Genomic DNA, 23,835 nt, shown 5'->3' with positions numbered 1-23,835 from the left:
CTGTAAGGGATTTTCGGGAGCTGAAAACAGTTTAGGAAGTGCAATCATTCTTCAGAGTTTGCAATTTCTATCGAAAGTTTGTGATGGGTTTTGCAGATTTAGCACAGCCATTGACGCGATTGTTACAGAAGGGTGTGAAATTTGAGTGGACAGAAGAGTGTCAGAAAGTGTTTGACAAACTGAAAGAAGTGTTAACATCAAGTCCGGTTCTTATGTTTCCAGATTTTGAAAAGGAATTTATCGCGCATGTGATGCATCACATCAAGCATTAGGGTCTGTTCTTAGTCAGGAAATTGATGAGAAAGAACATCCTGTAACCTATGCTTCTAGGCAGTTAAATGCAGCAGAGAGGAATTACTCAACAAAATGGAGGGAGATGCTTAGCGTAATCTATGGAATCACATATTTTAAATGTTATTTACAGTGGAGAAGATTTCGGGTAGTGACAGCTCATGCTGCATTGAAGTGGTTGTTGGGGTTGAAGGATTCATCCACTAGACTCGCTAGGTGGGTTGTGAGGCTTAGTGAATTCAGCTACGAGGTCGTGCATAAGCCTGGGAAGAAGCATGGTAATGCGGATGCACTGAGTAGAAAGGTGTCAAAAGTAGAAGTCATAGGTTATGACCTAGCAGTATGGCTATAATTACAGGACGCTGACAATGATTGTGAATTGTGTCGGACACAGCCACAATTTAATATGTATGACAGTCTTCTGTGCAGGGAAATGAAGCTAGGGCCAAGGGTAGTAGTACCAGTGAAGCTGAGAGATGAGGTTTTGAAAGTGTTATCTGGTCATGGTGTGAGTAAAGCGACAAATAAGAGAGTGGTGGATGGGTAGGAAAGTAGATGTGGATCAATATGTCAAGAATTGAATACCATCTGTGCAGAGAGTAGATTTGAGTTGGAAATGGATACAGCTACAGTGATTGCCGGAAGTGACAAGTCGATTTTCTGTGTTGGGAATTGCTGTCTTAGGACCTTTCAGTCGAACACCATCAGGGAACACTTTCGTTCTGACAGTAATAGACCATTTTTTGAGGTATGTGGATATGGTGGCTATGCCAAATCAACAGGCAGCAGTGGTCGCGCAAGCATTAATAAACAACTGGATTTTGAAGTTTGGTGTACCAGAGATAATAATTACTGACCAAGGGACCAACTTCATGTCGGATTTAATGAAGGAACTGTGTAAATTGCTGAACATAAGGAAGTTGAGGATGAGCGCGTTGCATCCACAGGTGAACGGAAAGACAGAATGGGTACACACAACAATCGGGGAAGATGCTGAGTTTTTGTGTGGGTTCTCATCACTATCTGTGGGACAAGTATTTGAAGCATATTGTATGCGCATACAATGCAAAAGTCCATACCAATACCGGTTTGTCTCCATTTGAGGTAGTGTATGGACGAAAAATGCCATCACCGTTTGATTTAGTGAAGGTACAGAAAGGAAGGGCCAGGGAATCTGTACGTCAATTGGCGAGGACAATTCAGGAGGTCTGGAAACGGGTACAAAAGGCGAATACGAAGGCTTTGGAAAGGCAGCAAGACGCAGTGAAGTGGAAAGGGAGTTTACCGCAGTATAGAGTAGGGCAATGGGTAGTGCTATCCAGCCCCTATACGCCAAAAGGGAAAGCGAAGAAGTTGTCACGAGGTATCAAGGGTCATACCAGGCAGTTGAAACCACATCCCTGGTTAATGTCAAGCTTCAGCTGCCAACTAGAACAATGATAGTATACATTGGGCGGTTGCGGCCATTTAAGGGTTGTCCAGATGTGATTCCAGACATGTCACAGGAAGAGAATAGGAAGAAAGAGAGCGTGGAGAGAGGTGTACCTGTGCGTTGCGATCCAGAAAGTAGTGGAGTATTTGTAGTTTTTTTTTGTTTTCTTGTTATGTGTCATTGGGTTTGCGTAGGTTAATTAGGCATTGTATTTTCATATGTTGTATGTATTGTGAGCCTGCTAGGGACAGCTGTCTTTTCCAAGAGGGAAGGTAACAGTATGTCCAGCCAGGGTGATAAGCACCAATTCGGACATGTGCATGGTGCAGTTATTTTTAGCCAGGAGTAAAGAAATAGACTGTCCAAGGGACATCACGGAGCCAAAATTGAGCCTGCAACAGGTCGGGATGCATTGGATCTTCTCCACATATGAAAAATTAATAGTGGTAGCAATTTGTTTTGAGCAGGGAATATTTACCGAAGCGAAACACATAGAGCTTGAGGGGAGCGGAATTTTAATCAGTGGAACTGCGTGTAACATAATAGGACCAACCTTCCATCTGCCAGCATCAATTTCAGGAGTCACGCATTTGAATGTTACACAGCCACAGCTGTAATGGCCAGAAGCAAATTTGGAGTTTTTGCCAAGGCAGAATCTGACCTTGCTAAATCAAACTCTGAAGTCAGGTCTGTTGAGATCTGTAAACCAGTTCATTTCAGAGCAAGAGGGGTGCATATCAGCCGAACAGGCTGTGCAGCATGTCGCTCAATACAGGGAAAGGCAATGACAAGTAACAATCATCTTAAGCACCTCTGTGCCAAGTGCCATTGCAGCCTTAACTTTGTTGTATGTTGTTTTCATTCTGATCAGGTGGAGAGCCAATCGACGGTAGTCCAAAACCCTGTGGATTGGATACCGAGGGCATAAGATGGGTAGGTAAGGGGTTGATTGAGCTTTAAGTGGAGTGGTCATCCAGTAAGGAATTTTTACATTTTGTTTCATGTCATGTGCTTTAAGAGGACTAGACCACATCTGAGTTTTCTAATAGTAGTAGTAAATATGTCATCAGTACGTGCTGGCCCAAACAAGTTTAAGAGTAGTTAGAGGTCGACCTGGGGACCAGGTCTTTCCGAAGGGGAGAATATGTAGCGGCACCACCATTTAAGATGGGAAAAGGTTAGCTTCGGTGCAATATTTCTGAGCGTGAGCCTGTTGACAGTAAGTTATGCTACCAGTGGTTACAAAGTAGAATGGAAGCCACAGGGCTGTAGACCCACTGCAAAGAGTAAACACAGCAGTTTGCATGATGCGATTTACAGGCAGAATGGGCTCACTGGCCCAACCCAGGTGTTATGAGGACACCGGTTCACTAACAAGGCATTCAAGTGTGACAGCTCTCCTGGATGGTGGGGCGCATCACACCACCAGCTACATGCAGCAGCAGATGGGGTGCCAGCATTCCAATCCACGGCAGGTCACTGGCTCAACCCTCTGAGGCCAACACAGGGTCTGCAGCCAGCCAGCGGTGGGCCACGCCACAGCTTGCTACTGCGGGCAGTCTTGTTGGCTCTCAACACACGCCGGAAGCATCCCAAGACAAGGGCCGCAGATTCAGACACCAGATTGCGGGCACTTGTTGTCGCCGCGATCTTAGCCACGCCGCCGAGGAAGCATGCTGCGGGCTGCCTTGCAACTCCCAGTTTGCGGCACTGAGGTGGCAGGGATGAAGACCGCTGAGTCGACTGCCGGCGCAACCTGATGTCACAAGTCCGCGGCCAACACACAGCAGTGCGCTGCATGGGTCGCTGAGGCAATCCTTTACATGCCAAGCTTTTTCACAGACACCAAAGTGGTGTCCTCAGCATTGCGGGACCCGGTGACGCAGACCGAGAGGAATAGGAGCACTGTAGCTGGAAATAATAAATCACTTGGGAAATTCGGACGAGTTTTGATATGTCACATCATGACAGCCCATCCTTTTCCAACATTCCTCTACAGATGGATAAAAAGTGAAGTGGTGACATCCAAGCTGAACTAAATATGCAAAACATAATTGACATAATAAAGCAATATCAGTTGAGAGAATAACAATAATAATAATGACGTGTGACAAGGGCCTCCCGTCGGGTAGACCACTCATCTGGTGCAAGTCTTTTGATTTGACGCCACTTCGGCGACTTGCGCATCGATGGGGATGAAAAGATGATGATTAGGACAATACAACCCCAGTCCCTGAGCGGAGAAAATCTCCAACCCAGCCGGGAATCGAACCCGGGCCCTTAGGATTGACAGTCTGTCGCACTAACCACTCAGCTACCGAGAGTGGACATCAGTTGAGATGGGAGGGCCATATAGACTGTATGCCAGATGCAAGAATCGCTAAAGCTATAAAACAATGTAAACCAAAATACAAAATGTCTTTGAGGAGACCAGTGAAGAGATGACTTGATCAGTTCTAAAGCAGACAGAACAGCCTTAAAGGCCCAGTCCATGATGTAAGATGATGTGATGATGATGATGATATTTATAGGATTTGAAAGTCTGTTCTCAGATACTAGTTTCCTAACGAAGTGAAACACAGCTTTAAAAAAGTAAATCTTGAAAAAGTCACCGATAAAAATGAGATGATTCCAAAGCACTATTAAGTGCAAAACAGTTATCACATGTTATGTAGATGCCTGTCGTTGAATGCTTATTGTTGAAGTCTGGGGTGGAAGTCTCCAGTTTGGATCTCCTTTACAGCATTTTTTACTTTTATTTAAATTCTATACATTTGTCAGTTGGAAATAGTAATGAACAAGTATTCAGTCATAATTTTCTAAGGAAAATAACATTTTATTGTCAGTTGTGGGTCATATGAAACAAATTAAAATTTTGTATGAACATGTAAAATGACTTAGGTACATCAATAATCGTCCAGAATGTATTTTCACTTAGCAGCAGAGTGTGTACTGAAAAGAAACTTCGTCACAGAGTAAAACCAGATTAATCTACCAGGAAGTTTCATCGACAGTACTGGTGCATTTCGTATGCTCATTTCTCCACAGAACGAAGAAATTAGTGGGCACGAAACAGAGGAAATGTAGAATATCCTGGGAAAAAATGCAGCATATCTTTCTGTGGATACTGTCCAGCCTTTTGAATTGTTATGTACTAGAATCTACTAGATGACTCATGAGGGATGCTTTTTCACTTTATTCACAGTGTCTCTCAACACTTTGCATGACTGTTTCTGTAAACATCATTTGTTCAAACAAGTATGTAAACATACTGATTTTTCAATGAACTACTTTTTTTGAATTTTGTGCATGCAATCACCAGACTTCTACAGTCCTTCCTGGTGACGTAAAGTTTCAGTCTCAGTTTTATCATGATCCAGAACATCAGGCTGCCTTTTTTTAATTTTTTTATTACTGATGACTGTTGACATTGGTACATTATGAATGCAATTCCACATTTGTAGTTGATTGCTGTACTGTTTTGTAAATGAGCACCCGCTTGAAGACATTTTGCTGAACAAATAGCCTTCAGAGTACGTTAGACTATGAAGTTGGTAGTCACATCATATAAAACACCTGCAAATTTACTATCTACATTAATATATTAATATTTATTGTGTGGTTTTATCTTATAGGCTGTAATGTGTGTTTCATGTTCAAGTACTTGACATAGAAGTAAAATCGTAAAACACCTAAATTTGTAGTCTGTGTTTTTCTTAGTTCAGTGATTTGTCTCCTGAACAAGCTTCAAAGCAGAAATATGTAGCTGCATAAATATCTTTTACATTCGCTGTATTGAACTCCACATATTGTTAGTGTAAGTAGTGCTAGGGAGATGTATTATTGCTCCAGTAAGCGTACAGTAGTATACCGTATTTACTCGAATCTAAGCCGCACTTTTTTTCCGGTTTTTGTAATCCAAAAAACCGCCTGCGGCTTAGAATCGAGTGCAAAGCAAGCGGGAGTTCTGAAAAATGTTGGTGGGTGCCGCCACAACTAACTTCTGCCGTCGAATATACAGGGTGTTTCAAAAATGACCGGTATATTTGAAACGGCAATAAAAACTAAACAAGCAGCGATAGAAATACACCGTTTGTTGCAATATGCTTGGGACAACAGTACATTTTGAGGCAGACAAACTTTCGAAATTACAGTAGTTACAATTTTCAACAACTGATGGCGCTGCGGTCTGGGAAACTCTATAGTACGATATTTTCCACATATCCACCATGCGTAGCAATAATATGGCGTAGTCTCTGAATGAAATTACCCGAAACCTTTGACAACGTGTCTGGCGGAATGGCTTCACATGCAGATGAGATGTACTGCTTCAGCTGTTCAATTGTTCTGGATTCTGGCGGTACACCTGGTCTTTCAAGTGTCCCCACAGAAAGAAGTCACAGGGGTTCATGTCTGGCGAATAGGGAGGCCAATCCACGCCGCCTCCTGTATGTTTCGGATAGCCCAAAGCAATCACACGATCATCGAAATATTCGTTCAGGAAATTAAAGACGTCGGCCGTGCGATGTGGCCGGGCACCATCTTGCATAAACCACGAGGTGTTCGCAGTGTCGTCTAAGGCAGTTTGTACCGCCACAAATTCACGAAGAATGTCCAGATAGCGTGATGCAGTAATCGTTTTGGATCTGAAAAATGGGCCAATGATTCCTTTGGAAGGAATGGCGGCCCAGACCAGTACTTTTTGAGGATGCAGGGACGATGGGACTGCAACATGGGGCTTTTCAGTTCCCCATATGCACCAGTTCTGTTTATTGACGAAGCCGTCCAGGTAAAAATAAGCTTCGTCAGTAAACCAAATGCTGCCCACATGCATATCGCCGTCATCAATCCTGTGCACCATATCGTTAGCGAATGTCTCTCGTGCAGCAATGGTAGCAGCGCTGAGGGGTTGCCGCATTTGAATTTTGTATGGATAGAGGTGTAAACTCTGGCGCATGAGACGATACGTGGACGTTGGCGTCATTTGGACCGCAGCTGCAACACGGCGAATGGAAACCCGAGGCCGCTGTTGGATCACCTGCTGCACTAGCTGCGCTTTGCCCTCTGTGGTTGCCGTACGCAGTCGCCCTACCTTTCCAGCACGTTCATCCGTCACGTTCCCAGTCCGTTGAAATTTTTCAAACAGATCCTTTATTGTATCGCTTTTCGGTCCTTTGGTTACATTAAACCTGCGTTGAAAACTTCGTCTTGTTGCAACAACACTGTGTTCTAGGCGGTGGAATTCCAACACCAGAAAAATCCTCTGTTCTAAGGAATAAACCATGTTGTCTACAGCACACTTGCACGTTGTGAACAGCACACGCTTACAGCAGAAAGACGACGTACAGAATGGCGCACCCACAGACTGCGTTGTCTTCTATATCTTTCACATCACTTGCAGCGTCATCTGTTGTTGAAAATTGTAACTACTGTAATTTCGAAAGTTTGTCCGCCTGAAAATGTACTGTTGTCCCAAGCATATTGCAACAAACGGTGTATTTCTATTGCTGCTCGTTTAGTTTTTATTGCCGTTTCAAATATACCGGTCATTTTTGAAACACCCTGTATGTAGCGCCACACAGGCATGCTTTGTAGGCACAAAGATAAATACTGGTACCAAAATCTCTGCGTCAGTAAATAAATTAAAAAAAAAAAAAAAAAAAAAAAAGTGGAAGACGAGCCTTTTTCCTCCGCTCAGAGTTTAGACCACTGCGTTTTGGTACATTATCCAACGAAGTAAATACAAATTCTGTATTGTTGATCTTCGAATGTAGCAGCATTTCAATGTACTACGAAAATCCGACTGGCAAGACTGTTTGGGATGTTTGTCAATATGGCCAACTCTACGTTCTGAATTTTTTCCTACCTGTGAGAAGAGATGGTTGCTAATAGGAGCTTTTATGAATTGTGAATCACATGTAGTATTCTCTTCGCCATAAGATTAATACGAATATAAACATTTTGCCATGTATTGTTTCGTGTTTACTACTATCTCATTTAAATCCTGTCTGCCTAATAAACTACGAAACTAGAGGAGACAACAGCAAACGCGGAAGAGTATACATATCATGTGATGTTTATATTCGTATTATTCTTATGCCTGATAGTGATACAGTCAGAAATGAAGCACGGCAACTGACTAGATTTTTAAATCTAAGATGACTAATTTCTGTGCAGAATGTAATGAACTAAAGAGGCGCCTGCAAAGATTTTCAAACAGAGAAAAATTTTCGCTAAAATTTCGTTCAGAACATTGTCTATCATACGCAGTCTATTATTTGGTTCTTGTTGATCGTTATCAAATAAAGAAGTAGTGTAAGTAACAACAAATGTTTCGCTAATGAGACGACTCCTCTCTATTTTTTACTTGTAAGCGGCGGTAGCGCGCACAAAAGCAAGCCACGCCGCAAGCGGCGACGGGCCGTAAACACGCACTATCAGAATGCGACAAACAATGCATGACACAGTACAGTAATGCATTTTCAGCTTAGAGTGACGTAAACACCTATAACAAAGAGAACGGCACTTATCAGATCAAAGAAAAATAAGCAATCAATTCAAACCAGACGAAGCACGTGAAAAAGGAGGGATATCCGTATAAATACGGACGGAGCGCGTGACGCGTAGCAATGGCTACCTGGTAAACTGTAACTGCTAAGCTTACGACTCGAACCAAACTACTGCAGCTGTATCGTCATTCATTATACCTAAATTGTGTCTCATATTACAACTAGGCGAACTTTGTTTCGATTTGGAGGTGCGACCTAAAACTTTTCTCTCCCCTCGATTTTCGAGTCTCAAATTTCAGGTGCGGCTTAGATTCGGGAAAAATTTTTTTCCTTGATTTCGAGTCTCATTTTTCAGGTGCGGCTTAGATTTGAGTGCGGCTTAGATTCGAGTAAATACGGTATAACCCATTTATTAGTGTATTTTCTGCAATTTCATCTTATGTTTTTGCCACAGTGCAGAGGTCTAACAGCAGACTGTGCACTCGACTATTGACCATTCGTACTTTCTGTGTATAGGCTGTGTAAAGATGATTGTCTGAGTGTAACATTCACTGACAGCACTAGGTATCTGATGGCCTGACGTCACGAGCTGCGACCCCCAGAAAGTTCAGAGTTTAATGTTGAGTAAATATTCATGCTGCAGATATACCCACATTGCCTATAACATTTCAACCATAGTTATTCAAATGATAGAATAAATTAAAAAGAGGGGGAGGGGTACATATTCAAGTCTTTGAACACTTTAAATGTTTGTTGGATTTCAGCTTTAAAGTTTGGAGACATTCCTACATTTCTCTTATTGTTGAAGAGTTGCATCATGCTTCTTCTGACACAGTCGGCTAATAAATGAATGCAACTGTGTTATGACAGAACCTTATAACAAGTATTTTGTAACAGGCTGCTGTGGACAAGTCAAGTCAAATAACTGTGAAAACTTGAAATAATGTGCTTTCTGAAGCATTTCTAGTGTGATTGGTTGACAGACATGTATTTGGAAATGTGTAGTATGTTTGTATAAAGATAAATATGTTATTTTAATTATTTCATTGTAAACATTCTAATCTTACTGTCCCACACATCTCTATTAAAATTCTCTGTCTCTGCACAAGTTTTGAAAGTACTGAGAGGCATAAGATTTACAAAAGAAAAAACTTTTTACTTATATTCATTTTCTCTTGTTGTTGGCTGCAGTTCTTGCGTCTAGGGGTATATTCTTGAAGCTGAAATTTTGATTTTGTAGGTTCCTGTTGATCTGAATAAAGATTTGCCTGTTTTACTCTTGAATTTTAGTTTTTGTCACGTTTTTCAGTATCACACCGTTTTTACAGTTTCCACTTCTATAACATCCCAAATTACATTGTTAGTGTCAGTCATAATAATACATCTGTCTCCATGAGAGGCATACCCACTACTACTAACATTCTGTAGTACTTACAGTATTCCAAAGAGTTTACAAAGCAAAAGAAGACTCGTCACCAAGATATAACATTATTTAATAAATGAATCCAGAAATAAATTTAATAAGTAGCATTAGATTGTGCAGTTAATAATATGAATTTTAAGTATGCCAGATATTTCTTAATTTCAAATATTTCTAAAAGAAGAGTAATTTTAACTGCACGTACAGAGTACTAATTAATTTCTTTTTATACATTTTAGCCTGAAATATAATACATAGTATACAAAATCATTTTAAATTCTACATGTACATCTACATTTATTCTCCGCAAGCCACCCAACGGTGTGTGGCGGAGGTCACTTTACGTGCCACTGTCATTACCTCCCTTTTCTGTCCCAGTTGTGTATGGTTCGCGGGAAGAACGACTGTCTGAAAGCCTCCGCGCACGCTCGAATCTCTCTAATTTTACATTCATGATCTCCTCTCGAAACCTGGCGAGCAAGCTACACTGCGATGCAGAGTGCCTCTCTTGCAGAGTCTGCCACTTGAGTTTGCTAAACATCTCCGTAACGCTATCACGGTTACCAAGTAACCCTGTGCTGAAACGCGCCGCTCTTCTTTGGATCTTCTCTATCTCCTCCGTCAACCCGATCTGGTACGGATCCCACACTGATGAGCAATACTCAAGTATAGGTCTAACGAGTGTTTTGTAAGCCACCTCCTTTGTTGATGAACAACATTTTCTAAGGACTCTCCCAATGAATCTCAACCTGGTACCCGCCTTACCAACAATTAATTTTATGTGATCATTCCACTTCAAATCATTCCGCACGCATTATCTCAGATATTTTACAGAAGTAACTGCTACCAGTGTTTGTTCCGCTATCATATAATCATACAATAAAGGATCCTTCTTTCTATGTATTCGCAATACATTACATTTATCTATGTTAAGGGTCAGTTGCCACTCCCTGCACCAAGTGCCTATCCGCTGCAGATCTTCCTGCATTTCGCTACAATTTTCTAATGCTGCAACTTCTCTGTATACTACAGCATCATCCGCGAAAAGCCGCATGGAACTTCCGACACTATCTACTAGGTCATTTATATATATTGTGAAAAGCAATGGTCCCATAACACTCCCCTGTGGCACGCCAGAGGTTACCTTAACGTCTGTAGACGTCTCTCCATTGATAACAGCATGCTGTGTTCTGTTTGCTAAAAACTCTTCAATCCAGCCACACAGCTGGTCTGATATTCCGTAGGCTCTTACTTTGTTTATCAGGCGACAGTGCGGAACTGTATCGAACGCCTTCCGGAAGTCAAGGAAAATAGCATCTACCTGGGAGCCTGTATCTAATATTTTCTGGGTCTCATGAACAAATAAAGCGAGTTGGGTCTCTCATGATCGCTGTTTCTGGAATCCATGTTGATTCCTACAGAGTAGATTCTGGGTTTCCAAAAACGACACGATACGCGAGCAAAAAACATGTTCTAAAATTCTGCAACAGATTGATGTCAGAGATATAGGTCTATAGTTTTGCGCATCTGGTCGACGACCCTTCTTGAAGACTGGGACTACCTGTGCTCTTTTCCAATGATTTGGAACCTTCCGTTCCTCTAGAGACTTGCGGTACACGGCTGTTAGAAGGGGGGCAAGTTCTTTCGCATACTCTGTGTCGAATCGAATTGGTATCCCGTCAGGTCCAGTGGACTTTCCTCTGTTGAGTGATTCCAGTTGCTTTTCTATTCCTTGGACACTTATTTCGATGTCAGCCATTTTTTCTTTTGTGCAAGGATTTAGAGAAGGAACTGCAGCTGTGAAACAGCTTTGGAAAATTTGGAAAAAGATGTTTAGTATTTCAGCGTTACGCGTGTCATCCTCTATTTCAATGCCATCATCATCCCTGAGTGTCTGGATATGCTGTTTCGAGCCACTTACTGATTTAATGTAAGATCAGAACTTCCTAGGATTTTCTGTCAAGTCGGTACATAGAATTTTACTTTTGAATTCACTGAACGCTTCACGTATAGCCCTCCTTACGCCAACTTTGACATTGTTTAGCTTCTGTTTGGCTGAGAGTTTTTGGCTGCGTTTAAACTTGGAGTGAAGCTCTCTTTGCTTTTGCAGTAGTTTCCTAACTTTGTTGTTAAACCACGGTGGGTTTTTCCCGTCCTTACAGTTTTACTCGGCACGTACCTGTCTAAAACGCATTTTACGATTGCCTTGAACTTCTTCCATAAACACTGAACATTGTCAGTGTCAGAACAGAAATTTTCGTTTTGATCTGTTAGGTAGTCTGAAATCATTTAGTTAAACAGCTGAGATAATGTTCACCTATACAAGAATCAATAGTATACATGCAGTTGTTTATTTCTATAAAAAAAGGTAATATTAGAGGAGGGTGTCCTTTTACAACATGTACAACAAATGAATGGCGGATGAGAATGAAGCATCGATGGCAGCACGCACTATGATTTCTTACATGATGTGACGCTTGTTTTGTGAACGAGCATAAATAGTGGCATCAATTCATTTGCATCACATGAATTGAGCCACATGATTGACTTGGACAATTATGTTATTGGAAAGGATTGATACTGACATCAGCAAAATCAGAGTATCAAACAAACCACATTCAGTAAGCACTGCTCTAAAACAGATTACTAGATAATGTAAGAAAGAGGCAGCAGAAGCAAATTAGTTTGTTTTATTATGTTTCAAAATAATTTACAGACACAGCTATTGAAAATAACAATCAAGATAAAATAATGAAATCAACAAAACTACACATGTAAAGGAAAATCTATATGATGATTCATGTGTGAAAAACATCAGATTTTGGTGTCCTGGCAAGGCACATTACCAGTCTCACTTATAGAAATAATTAACCATTGCATCTATGTTTCTTATTGCTGACATTTTTCTTCTTCTTTCATCCATGTTTGTGGCAGATTCAAGTTCTTTTGCAGTAAATGTGTTTTCAGTTTGCTGACACTCTCTCTCACACATAGGTAATCATTCAGAACACAGTATGCTTTAATTATATCAACAGCAAAGTCCAATTTAACATTCATTGCTCACTGGAACACACAACATGTAAACAGAAACTGTTACTGAATGTTTCATGAATGAAACTGTTAGTGCAAACAAGAAAAATTGACACATACAGTATATTGTGCTGTTGTATCTGCTATTGTCGATTTCCACTTCTAAGCGAAAATAATTCCTAATACATTGTTAACCTAAAATGTGACTGTAACAGACTTCAGAAACCACATACGTAAGAGATACATGAGCCCAACTCCACATAGCGCAAGGCTATAGTGTCAAGTGTGGCATGACATAGCCCTTCACAGCCAGCTGCCAAAATATATTACCTGTTTACTTAAGACTGGAAATAGATACAGCTCTCCTTCCATAGTTACAAACAGTTTCGATGTGTTAGCTACATTTCATGCGCAGCAATGTATGACCTACAGTGCACCAAATGTAAACTAGGCAGTGACTGTATTTTTCACTAAAACCTTTTTGAAATATGGCTGATAGATTACTTGATTTTGAAGTATCATAATAACTACAAGCGATAATGAAAAGAAAGCCAGATCATTATAAAGCTGTGATGTGAGAATATAAGATGTGAAAGAATCAAAAATGTTTATATTGAAAAGTTTCTTCAAAACCAAATGAGAAATATTACGTAGCAGATAAAAATCAAACAGTGGAAAATCCAGGATGGAATGTAACAATACCAGAGTAGGAAAGTTGCTACTCACCATATAGCAGAGATGCTGATAGGCACAACAAAAAGATTCACACAATTAACGCTTCTCAGCTCTTTGCGACTGTAGACGTATGTGCAAGTTGCATTTATGTGAGCGTGTGCGTGTGTGTGTATGTGTGTCTACTGCTGACAAAGGCCTTAATGGCCGAAGCTTTTGTGTGAATCCTTTTATTGTGCCTATCGCGACTAGCATCTCTGCTATATGGTGCATAGCAACTTTCCTTCTCTTGTATTGTTACATAGCAGATAACATACACAAATCCCAAACATGTGATTTTTAATTTCTTGCATAAAAAGTGAAAGTTGTAATAAGAAACTAACTACAGAGACAGATATAGCTTTGTTTTATTTACATAAAAATTAACCAAGTTGACTAAAGCCGAACGATCATCTTTGTACAAAGAAGACAAGGTGTCATATTACTTCTGTTGCTGTCAAGTCACATGCATGCCATGCCATTGTCCTGCCATGCCATGTGTTCACATCACTTATCATGCCACATCAGTGAGTACCCTGCCTAAAATCTTAAGAGTTATATAGTTCAGACAAAAATATTAACTTCCTACCCCACACACATTCTGGAAAATCCCAACCGGAGACATTGCAAAAGCTTTTACTAAGGTTTATGAAGTTATATTTCACTGGATAGCAAGTGCTGATCAAGGCCAAAACCCGTGAAGGTGGCAAACTCGTGAATACTATTTACAACACATCCTCTGGGAAAGCTTGAATAATCACAAGGCCAAAACCGTGTGACAGTAGCCTCTTTGCGTTGTTTCATGGTTCTACATGTAGTCTTAAGTTGGAGCATACTTCACAAATTATTTAAAATGCTTATTTTATATAGTTTATGATCAAGTAATATTTTAGTCAATAAGATGACAATCCTTGTGTCCCCCAGTAATTTATAAGCCTTTCTAAACATTAAACTTGTTTGAAGTATAATTTAAGTTTTATTTGTTATTAAGGTTCTGTGTAAACAATGAAATATTTAAATTAAAATCATTTTCAAATTATTGCATGACATGTAAGCCAAATATATTTATATAATGGGAAAACTTAGTACTTTCATTCAATCTGTGTCAGTGTTCAAGCAAAAGTTTATTAGCTGGCTCAAAATTTTAGAGCTTATGATACTCTGAAAGTTTAAAGATCAAGTTCTCCCGTAAAATAGAAATCCCTCAACAAAGCTGCAAAACTTACTGTCTGAACAACTGGAAATTATAAAACATATCCCTTGAAGTAATTTTGGTATTTACTAGCCAGTTGTTGTGCGGAAGTTACTTCCAAAACAGAAAAACATTAGTATTTATTTGCCCCAGGAGTAATATCAAAGATAGTGTAGACATTCCAGTTTAAAAATTTTAGCATTTGTGTTTCTAGATCAGTAAAACAATCAATTCAGTTTTGATTAAGTAAAATGCTGTATAGTACAAATTGTGTGTGAAGAAAAGAAGATTGTATGACGGGAACCACCCAAATGAGGCAAAAGTTGGGATGGTTGCTTCAGCAAGGGTACAGCTGACTGCCTGTCCTATCCTCATTAAAAAACATACTTATATACTCTGTAGGTATGTGTATTCAGGCTATCTGTTTTGATTGGATTGTGATGACAAATCCTGTATCATAGCAAGATGATCCCAGGATTAATTAATAAAAAAATTAAATTGTCCTTGTCCTTCAGAACCATAGCAAGCTATGGCGGATATCCGTCCTGCAGCTAAATCTTTTCCACAAGTCTGAAATCAGATAATTCTTTATTCCATGCATCTTTTAGCCTGAATCTGCTTTATGCTGAGTGACCAATGGTAAAATGTGTTTGAAATGAATAATAATGACTCGGGTTTTTAATGAAAAAGCATTTTATTAGGTGAAGAACTTTGTAAATTCACAATGTTTTAATGCTTATTAAGTTTCAAAAATTAAATTATTTAGTTTGCTATGTATTTTAATTGGTGTATCATTACGTCCATTTAGCGGGAATGTTATGTTACAGGAAAACTATTTAACACACTGCTAATAAGACTGGTGTTACTGTTGTACTGTTTATTGTGTACTGTATTATTATTATTATTATTATTGTGCACACTTCATATACTATGAACATTGCAATGTCATCTCTCTAAGAACGATTGATTAGATGCAAGAGAGGGCCTGAAAGGCCGTAATATAAACTATATATATGTGTGTGTTTATATATTGTAGTGGCAGTTGGAAAATGAGGATGATACGCAGAGGTCCCATTTAACGGTTAGCCTCTCTTGCTTGAAAGCAGTGCATTCTGTCAGCCATATAAAGGAATAATATTGAAGTTTCTTGCAAACTGTTTCTTCATTTACATATTTAATTTTTTCTACCTGGTCGTTTTTTCTGACAGTGAATTGTTTGTTCCTTAGGCCAGTGTGACTCAGGAATGTGGAATATCTTTGGCTGTTAAGGAGCCACTGGTAGCTTCAAGTTCCAAAGCTCATTGCTCGCAACCGGATGGTCAGGCGTCTAGCCTTGGTTTGTGTGTACGTAGCACGGGGTTATATCAGTCTGTACGTTATTTGAGCTGGAAGATTTGAAATAGCAGCTGCACAAAATGTTATGTTAGAATTTTGCTAATGCCTTGTGTGCCTTTTAATACTGCTGAGAGATGCATTTATCTTGAGTTTGATGTCTTTTATTTACATTTTTGATCGTTTGTGTTTTTGCCTGAGCTGAATTTTTTCTCTGTTAGAGGTAATACAAGGGAAAAAAATGAAGATTATACTGTCTTCACCACATTTTTTGTGGATGCTAAAATGCATTTGGCATTACCAGCTATACTATTTCAAGTGTTAAAAGTGAAACTTTTGTTTCCAGTTGCAGTCACAAGATATGCTAGTTGCAAAGTTTTGAACTTTATTTGATGTTAAGTTTTTATTAGCAAGTGTTTTATTCAATTTAATTTGCATATAGTGTACTGGCTGTGTAGTGAATGTTCACTCTCTGTCTGTAATGTTATTAATCACACCACATATGAATTGTTCACTAATTATTCCAAATATATTGGTGGCGTGATGGCTGAACTGAGGTATACGAATTTTTGTTATTCTTATTTAAATTTTTGGAAGAAAAAAGAAAATGTTAATTGGTATCTTTATGGGTTAAAATGAAGCATTACCATCGGGTTCTCATATTAGGCAAGTAAATTTTATAATTTAATATTTGTTAAATTTTCTTTTCTAACAAAAAAACTGGCTTCAGATTATCTGGTATCTAACTTTCTTGAGAATCAGTGTTTTCATGCTATCCACATGGGAACTCAGGAGTAAAAAAAATTTACAGCAAACTGTTTATATCGTGAGACATGCAAACTACTAAAAGTTATTGTTGATGCCCTCCATTAAGATACTTGGTGCATTGGCTGATGGGGCTAGCTGAATCAGTGCAAACTGAAAGTACAACTTTCCCTCACTGCCAGCCAAGCCTAACTTAGCAGTCAGCACTGGATTGAGCATGTTGTCTGCCTCTGTGTACAAGAGCAGAGACAACCCATTCAGTTAACGTCACATGAAACAAAACTCAACATAACGAAGACCGTATAGAATAATGACCATAGTGCCAGTGTACAGTGCATTATGTGCTGAGCTTAGATTGTTAGTTACCCGAAACAAGTGAATATTGATCCAAAGTTGTATGATGCATTGTGGCTTTTGTTGATTCTGCTAAACCCATGAGCCACCATGCCAAGTGTCTTCCCAGAGTCTATAGGAGTAAAATGCTCTTCAATTCTTTCCAGGTGCTTGAGGCAAGGTGCTAAAAAAGGTATCCAGGAAGAATACTTCCCTCATTTTAATGTGACTGTAGCAATAGCTGCTGTATTGAAAAATGTGTTGAAATATTGAATGTGTAGGTATTCTTATAGTGGCATGTTGTACCTATGGAATATCCATTGTTACATCCATCTGTATCACATAAAGTGTATGAATATGTGATCCAATAGTAAAAGAACTTGTTCAGAATCCAAAAATATTTTTAGCACTTTGCATTTGCAGACAGTTACATTGACACGTAAAGGGCCTCACATGAGAATAAGAAAATAGATAAGCACAGTATGGATCGTATTGAGTAGTTCTGTAAGAGATATGTGTGAACTTGTAGAGAAGAATTTAAAGGGTGACATTATTTTCACAGAGACCATACATTTGATGAGAAACTGAAAGAAACGTACTTGACTGTACAAAATGTAAACAGCCACTTCATCTAGTCTCTCCTGCAGTCATTGATGGTATTCTTGATGCAGGTTTTTTTTTTTTTTTTTTTTTTTTTTTGGGGGGGGGGGGGGGGGTGTACATGTGATTCTCCTACATATAAGTTCCACATCAATAACTGGTTGGTCATAGGGATGACTGCCATATGGAGGGCCTGAGCTTAATTGCTGGTACTGCCTGGGATTTTCCATTTGTGGGAGAACTGAAATTTGATGCACTCAGTTTCATGATGCTAACTGAAGAGCTGTTTGAAAGAGAAGTAGTAGCTCCAAGGTCTGGGAAGATGACAGTGACGGGGAGAGAGGTGTGCTGTGCCTCACCCTCACACGTCTCTGTACTGCATCCGAATTATTGCCATTGGCAGAGGATGGTGTGGCGGCTGGTCAGCACTGAATTGTCCATAAATTGGAAGAAAATCTATGGCAGATGTTATCTTTGTTGAGCCAACTGATAACGTAGTCAAGAGGATAGGCAGCTGTAAAGTAGCTGGAGAAGTAATAATTTCTTCTTCCCATTACACTTAAGAGTTTTCATAAAACAGTTCAGAAAAATGGCGATATGTTTCTGCCAGTATGAGTATGACGGAGGTACTTCCTTCATGTCTGTTCTATTGATGACCACCCCTTGCCCCATCCCCTCTCCATGTTGTTACAATATTATATCTTAATAGTAAAGAATTATATACTTTCTCTCGCGTATAAATAAAATAAGTGAAAAGAGAAAAAAGAGACTGAGTAAAGATTTGGGCTTAGGACAGATTTTGTTTCATTTTGGTAGCCCATATTCCGTAAAATGTTTCCTTTTATTTTTTTTCTTTATTATTAAGTGCACATTTTCATTGCTTGGTTTTAGTTTTATAAGTATTGCATTTAACATATCCATTTATTTGCAGAACTTTGAATAAATATTGTGACATTAATAAGTGATTTCTCATAAAATAAGCTACATTTTGTTTCCAGCAGTCACAACCTACTCCACGTAAAAATGAAAAAGTGGAGAGTATTGCTAAAAGGAGGCCAACAGCTGCAGTTCAGGCTCTTAAGAAGAAGTACCAAGAGCAACGGCTTGCCAGGCAGAGAGCAGGCAATCTGAGCAAACTTGTCCAGAAAGGTAACTCACTGTCTAGATTTGTTCCCTTTTCCTCCAGTCTTTCTTAAAGATGCTGAAATATGAAATGATTTAATGAAGACCCCATTGTTGAAAGAAGCAAGAAGCTATAAGCCAGGGTAAAGATTGAAATGATGATGTACATCTTCGGCTGGTTGTAAATTGAGTGACTAAGCTAAACATATTAATATTATTGAAATCAAGTTCCCTCCTAGTAGACACCATTTTGAGCCCTGTTTCTCCAATTTTGCATGAATTGATAATAAAGAGAAATCTACATGTTTGCTCTTCATGGGATTGGTAAGGACATCCCAATGTGGGGTGGACTCAGATTCTTTAAGTCTGTGATTCATAAATGTTGGGCAGATTGCTGTAATGATTCTTTCCTGAGAAGTACGGATGTGCATACATTATCTTATGGGAAACAGACAGACAAAAAGATGCAGCAGAAAATAATAGTCCAAAATGGAAGTTCAAGCAAATAAAGTAAGGAGTAGATACAGCTATTTGCTGTTCCTTGGAGCTAGTAGACTAACATAACATCATTTGCTGGTGCCACATGCCTACCCTTTTCCCTTGCTGTCTCTCCCGTCCAGCTTGTCCAGCCTCTTGTCTCTTTTTTACCACTGTGGGAAGCTGTTGTCTGTTCATGCGTATGTCAACTTCTCAGCCCAAAAATATTTTGTGAGTGGCTTCCCTTTACTCCTTCAATTGTACATCTATGTCTGCATCTACATCTATACTCTACAAGTCATTTCATGGTGTTGGGGGAGGGGGAGGGGGGAGTATTTCTTGTACCATTATCTCCCCCCCCCCCCTCCCTTTTCCTGTTTCATTCACAAATGGTGCACAGGAAGAATGGCTGTCAGTGACGGCCAATAATGAGCTCTAATTTTCTCATCATGATCATTTTGCAAGGTGTTTGTGCGAGAAAGTAATATTTTCCCTGACTCTCCTTGGAAAAAACACTCTCCAAATTTCTGTAGCAAACCTCTCCATGACACATGACGCCTCTCTTGTGGCGTATGCCTCTGGAGTTGGTTGTGCATCTCTCTAATGCTCTGTTGCTGAATAAATGATCTTGTGAGTAATGCACAACTCTTCACGGACCTAGTGTATCTCTTATATTAACCCTACGTGGTAAGTGTCCCATACTGATGAACGGTACTCAGGAATTGCTTGAATGAGTGTTTTGTAAGCCACTTCTTTCGTGGGTGGATTACATTTCCTTAAGCTTCCTCCAGCGAATTTCTACCTGGCATCTGCTTGGCCTACTACCTGTTTTGTGTGATCATTTCACTTTACATTACTCCATTTGGCTACTCATTGATATTGTATGGTAGTTACTGTTCCCAGTGATTTTTCACCAGCAGTGGATTTCTTTGGCAGTGTATGTGCAATACATTAAGATTTATTTATGTTCAGAGTCAACTGCTGGTCCCTGCAACCATCACCGATCATCTGCAGGTCTTCCTGCATTTCGCCATACTCTTCTAGCCTTGCTACCTTCCTGTAGACAACAGCACTGTTGCAAATAGTCCCATGGCACCTCCAATATTATCCACTAGATCATTAAATTGTAAATTGTCGTGGCCCATAGGTCTCTTTGGGTCCCACCAAAATTTGTTAATTTTGTTCTGTTGAGAATGACATGTTAAGCTCTGTCTGCAAGGAAGTCCTCTGTCCAAACATAAATCTTGTCCCATACTCTGTAAGCTCATATTTTGTTCACGAAATGAGAGAGCGGAACTGCATCGAATGCTTTCCAAAAGTCAAGGAACATGTCATCAGTGCGGGCACGTTTGTCTGCAGTGCTATGGATCTCAAGAATGAACAGAGAGAGCTTTTGAATGACCTTTGTGTGTGATCCTTACTGATTTTTCTAGAAGAAATTTTCATTCTTCAAACATGTTAATATTTGTAAGCATAAAACATGTTCCATAATTGTACACCAGGTTGACATCAGCAATAAAGGCCTATAATTTGCACATCTGTTCAACAAATTTTCTTGAAAATGAGAGCGACCCATTATTGTTTCCAGTTGCGAGATAGCCTTCGTTGCTCCAGTGATGTATGGTAAACTACTGCTGGAAGAAAAACAAGTTCTTTTGAATATTCTATCTAGAACCTCACAGGTATCTCATTTTACCCAGTTGCCCCTCCACTATTGAGAATTTTTAGTTGATTTTTTTATTCCACAGTCAATATGTGCCATTTCAGCATTTGTGAGATGATTGAAAGAGGAACTGCATTATGATCTTCCTCAGTGAAACATTTTGGAAGACTTTCCAGATCAGATAGCTGCATGAAATTGACATCGTACCAATTAGAAAGGTAGATACACATTGACCATCACACACCGAAGCCATTAATAGTTTCAGCCCTTTGATACTTTGTTGACCTTTTTTTTTTTTTTTTTTTTTTTTTAAAAAAAAAAAAAAAAAAAAAAAGAAGAAGAAGAAGAAGAAGAAGAAGAAGAAGAAGAAGAGTGAAAAGCATAGAGATAAAAAGTATTTTTAAGGGATTCAGCCCACAAGTTGCTCAGGGTAGAAGTATATGATAAGATTGAAATATTAACACCCTAGAAGCATAAAGAGTGTAATAGCTATTGCCTTAAGAGGAGGAGAAAAGTAGAAGTTGCAGTGGAATCATTGTGTTCTGTGCTACCGGCAGGGTCCCAGTAATGTTGTTCAGAATTGCTGAATGAACTTAGCTTTCCATTATCGAAATGTTTAACATATAGTGAAATTGAAAGCAAGGATGCCAACATTAAATGTGCAGTGGAAATTCCATTCTTAAACTTGGGTTAGAGAGCAGATGGCGGAAAAGAATATGTTGAAGACCTCTACAAAGGAGAAGACTTTTACAGAGATGTGATAGAAGGAAGAAATGAAAATCAATATGGAAGACAGAGAGACTGCAGTATGAGAATCAGTGTTTAACAGACCTTTTAAGGCTTGGGATCAAATAAAGCGGACGGTACAGATAACATTCCTTCAGAATCATTGGGCGGGATGACAGTCATATGATGATTCAAGTTTGTGTGTAGAATCTATGCGACTGGAGACATACCATCAGACTTTTGGAAAATATCATCCACTCAATTCCAGAGATAGCAAGCTCAGACAAGTGCAAGAACTATTGCACAATCAGTTTAACAGTTTGTGCATCCAAGTTACTGACAGGAGTAATATACAGGAAACAGGGACATAAAATTAAAGATATACAACAAAATTAGGAAAAGGGTATATTGCTACTTGCCATAGGGAGGAGGTGTAGAGCTGTAAAAATGTGGCCACTATCTCCACCTGCTGTGGCCCAACTGCAGTCTGCACCTGCGTAGCAATCTGGTTTGGGGTTTAAGGGAGGGTTGGGGTGGGGAGGGGGGGACAGATAACAGGATAGGGTGGAGGTAGATGTGCTACCTATGAGAGCTAGCAGAGGTGGGGTGGGTACAGGATAGGGCTGCTAGGAGCAGAGTCGGGAGCGTGTGCGGGGTGGGCGGAATAGGGAGAGGAGAGGAGTCAGGTAGAGAAGGGTACAAGATTGTAGGTATGTTGGCTGAATAGAAGGTGTGTGTAGTGCTGGAGTGGGAGCAGGGAATGTGATGGGTAGGTAGAGAACAGGAACTGACAAAGGTTGAGGCCAGGGTGGTTGGGGCAGTGAAGGATATGTTGTAGGGAGAGTTCCCACCTGCAAAATTCAGAAAGGATGGTATTGGTAGGAAGTATCCAGATGACCCAGGCTGTGGAACAGTCATTGAAGTGAAGCACATTGTGTTGAATGTGATCAGAAACTAGATGGTCCAGCTGTCCCTTGGCCTCAGTTTGGTAGTGCCATTCATGCAGACAGACAACTTGTTATTTGACATGCCCACATAGAAAGCAGCACAGTGGTTGCAGCTTAGTTTGTAGAGCTCATGGCTGCTTTCATAGGTAGCCCCGCCTGTGATGGGATAGGAGATGCTTCTCACAGGACTGGTTTTGGTGGTAGTGGGAGGGTCTATGGGACAGGTCTTGCAGCTAGTTATGTTGCAGGGATATGAGGCAAAACATTTGGAGCAGGGATTGAGTAGAGATGAACAAGGATATTGTGTAGGTTCAGTGGACGGTGGAATAGCACTGTGGGTGAGGTGGAAGAGTGGAGGGTAGAAGATTCCTCATTTCAGGCCGTAACAATAAGTAGAATGTGATTCAGTTGCTCCAGTCCTTTGTGTTACTGAGTCACAAGAGGATTGCTCCTCTGTGGCCAAACCAGATGTACATGGCATAAGATCTCTTTCCGAACAAATTTGGGATAATGATTTCGACCTGTTGAGGCCTCAGTGAGACCTCTGGCAGGTTCAAGAGTAGGGTTAAAAGTAAGGGTTTTGATGGTACTAACCTGGTTCGAGCCTCATCTTCTTCTTTCTGTAGTGCATAAGTTTGTTGTCTCATAACTTAAAACTTTTTTTGGTGTTGAATGGTGTTAAATAATAATGTTTTCTACTACACTGTTTTTAGATCCACTTATTTCACACATTTGTTAAACTTGAATTGAGACTGGGGAGGATAATAGGTAGCATATTCCTCGTTTCAGGGCACGATGAGAGGCAATCGAAATCCTGCCAGAGAATGTGATTCAGTTGCTCCAGTTCTGGGTGATACTGAGTCACAAGATGAGAGCTCCTCTGTTGTTGGGCAATGGGTATGTAGGAGGTGACTGTAGAGACGAGGCATGGGAGATCTGTTTCTGAATCAGACTAGGATGATAACTTTTGTATGTGGATGCCTCAGTTAGACTCTTGGCAGGTTCGAGAGTGGGATTAAAAGTCAGGTTTGTGATGGTACTAACCTGGTTTGAGCGTAATTTTTTTGTCCTCTGTAAGTTCCTTGTCTTGTAACTGAAAATTTCTTTGCATTTTGAATGGTGCTAAACAATTGTGAATGCAACACTACTGTTTCCAGAATGACTTTTTTCACACATTTCTTAAACCTCCGGTGACTTTTATGGATGATGACCAGTTTCTTAACTCTGTTGATTACATAGCGCGACAACCAGGATAGTCCCTACACTATGAAACTGTTTCAGTGGT

The 23,835-nt window shown here is 39.9% G+C and overlaps 1 protein-coding gene across 1 annotated transcript in view; it reads left to right on the top strand.

Annotated features, from left to right (window-relative positions):
• LOC124794633 overlaps positions 1-23,835 on the top strand; it is a 188,879-nt gene that overhangs the window by 17,062 nt on the left and 147,982 nt on the right. The window contains exon 5 of the mRNA XM_047258140.1: positions 18,614-18,764. Within this exon, the coding sequence (XP_047114096.1) occupies positions 18,614-18,764 (151 nt within the window). The remainder of the gene's footprint in view (positions 1-18,613; positions 18,765-23,835) is intronic.

This window comes from Schistocerca piceifrons, chromosome 4 (genome assembly GCF_021461385.2).
Source record: "Schistocerca piceifrons isolate TAMUIC-IGC-003096 chromosome 4, iqSchPice1.1, whole genome shotgun sequence".
Lineage (NCBI taxonomy): Eukaryota > Metazoa > Arthropoda > Insecta > Orthoptera > Acrididae > Schistocerca > Schistocerca piceifrons.
Note: the sequence above shows the minus strand (reverse complement) of the source record. Positions and strands in the feature narration are given on the sequence as shown.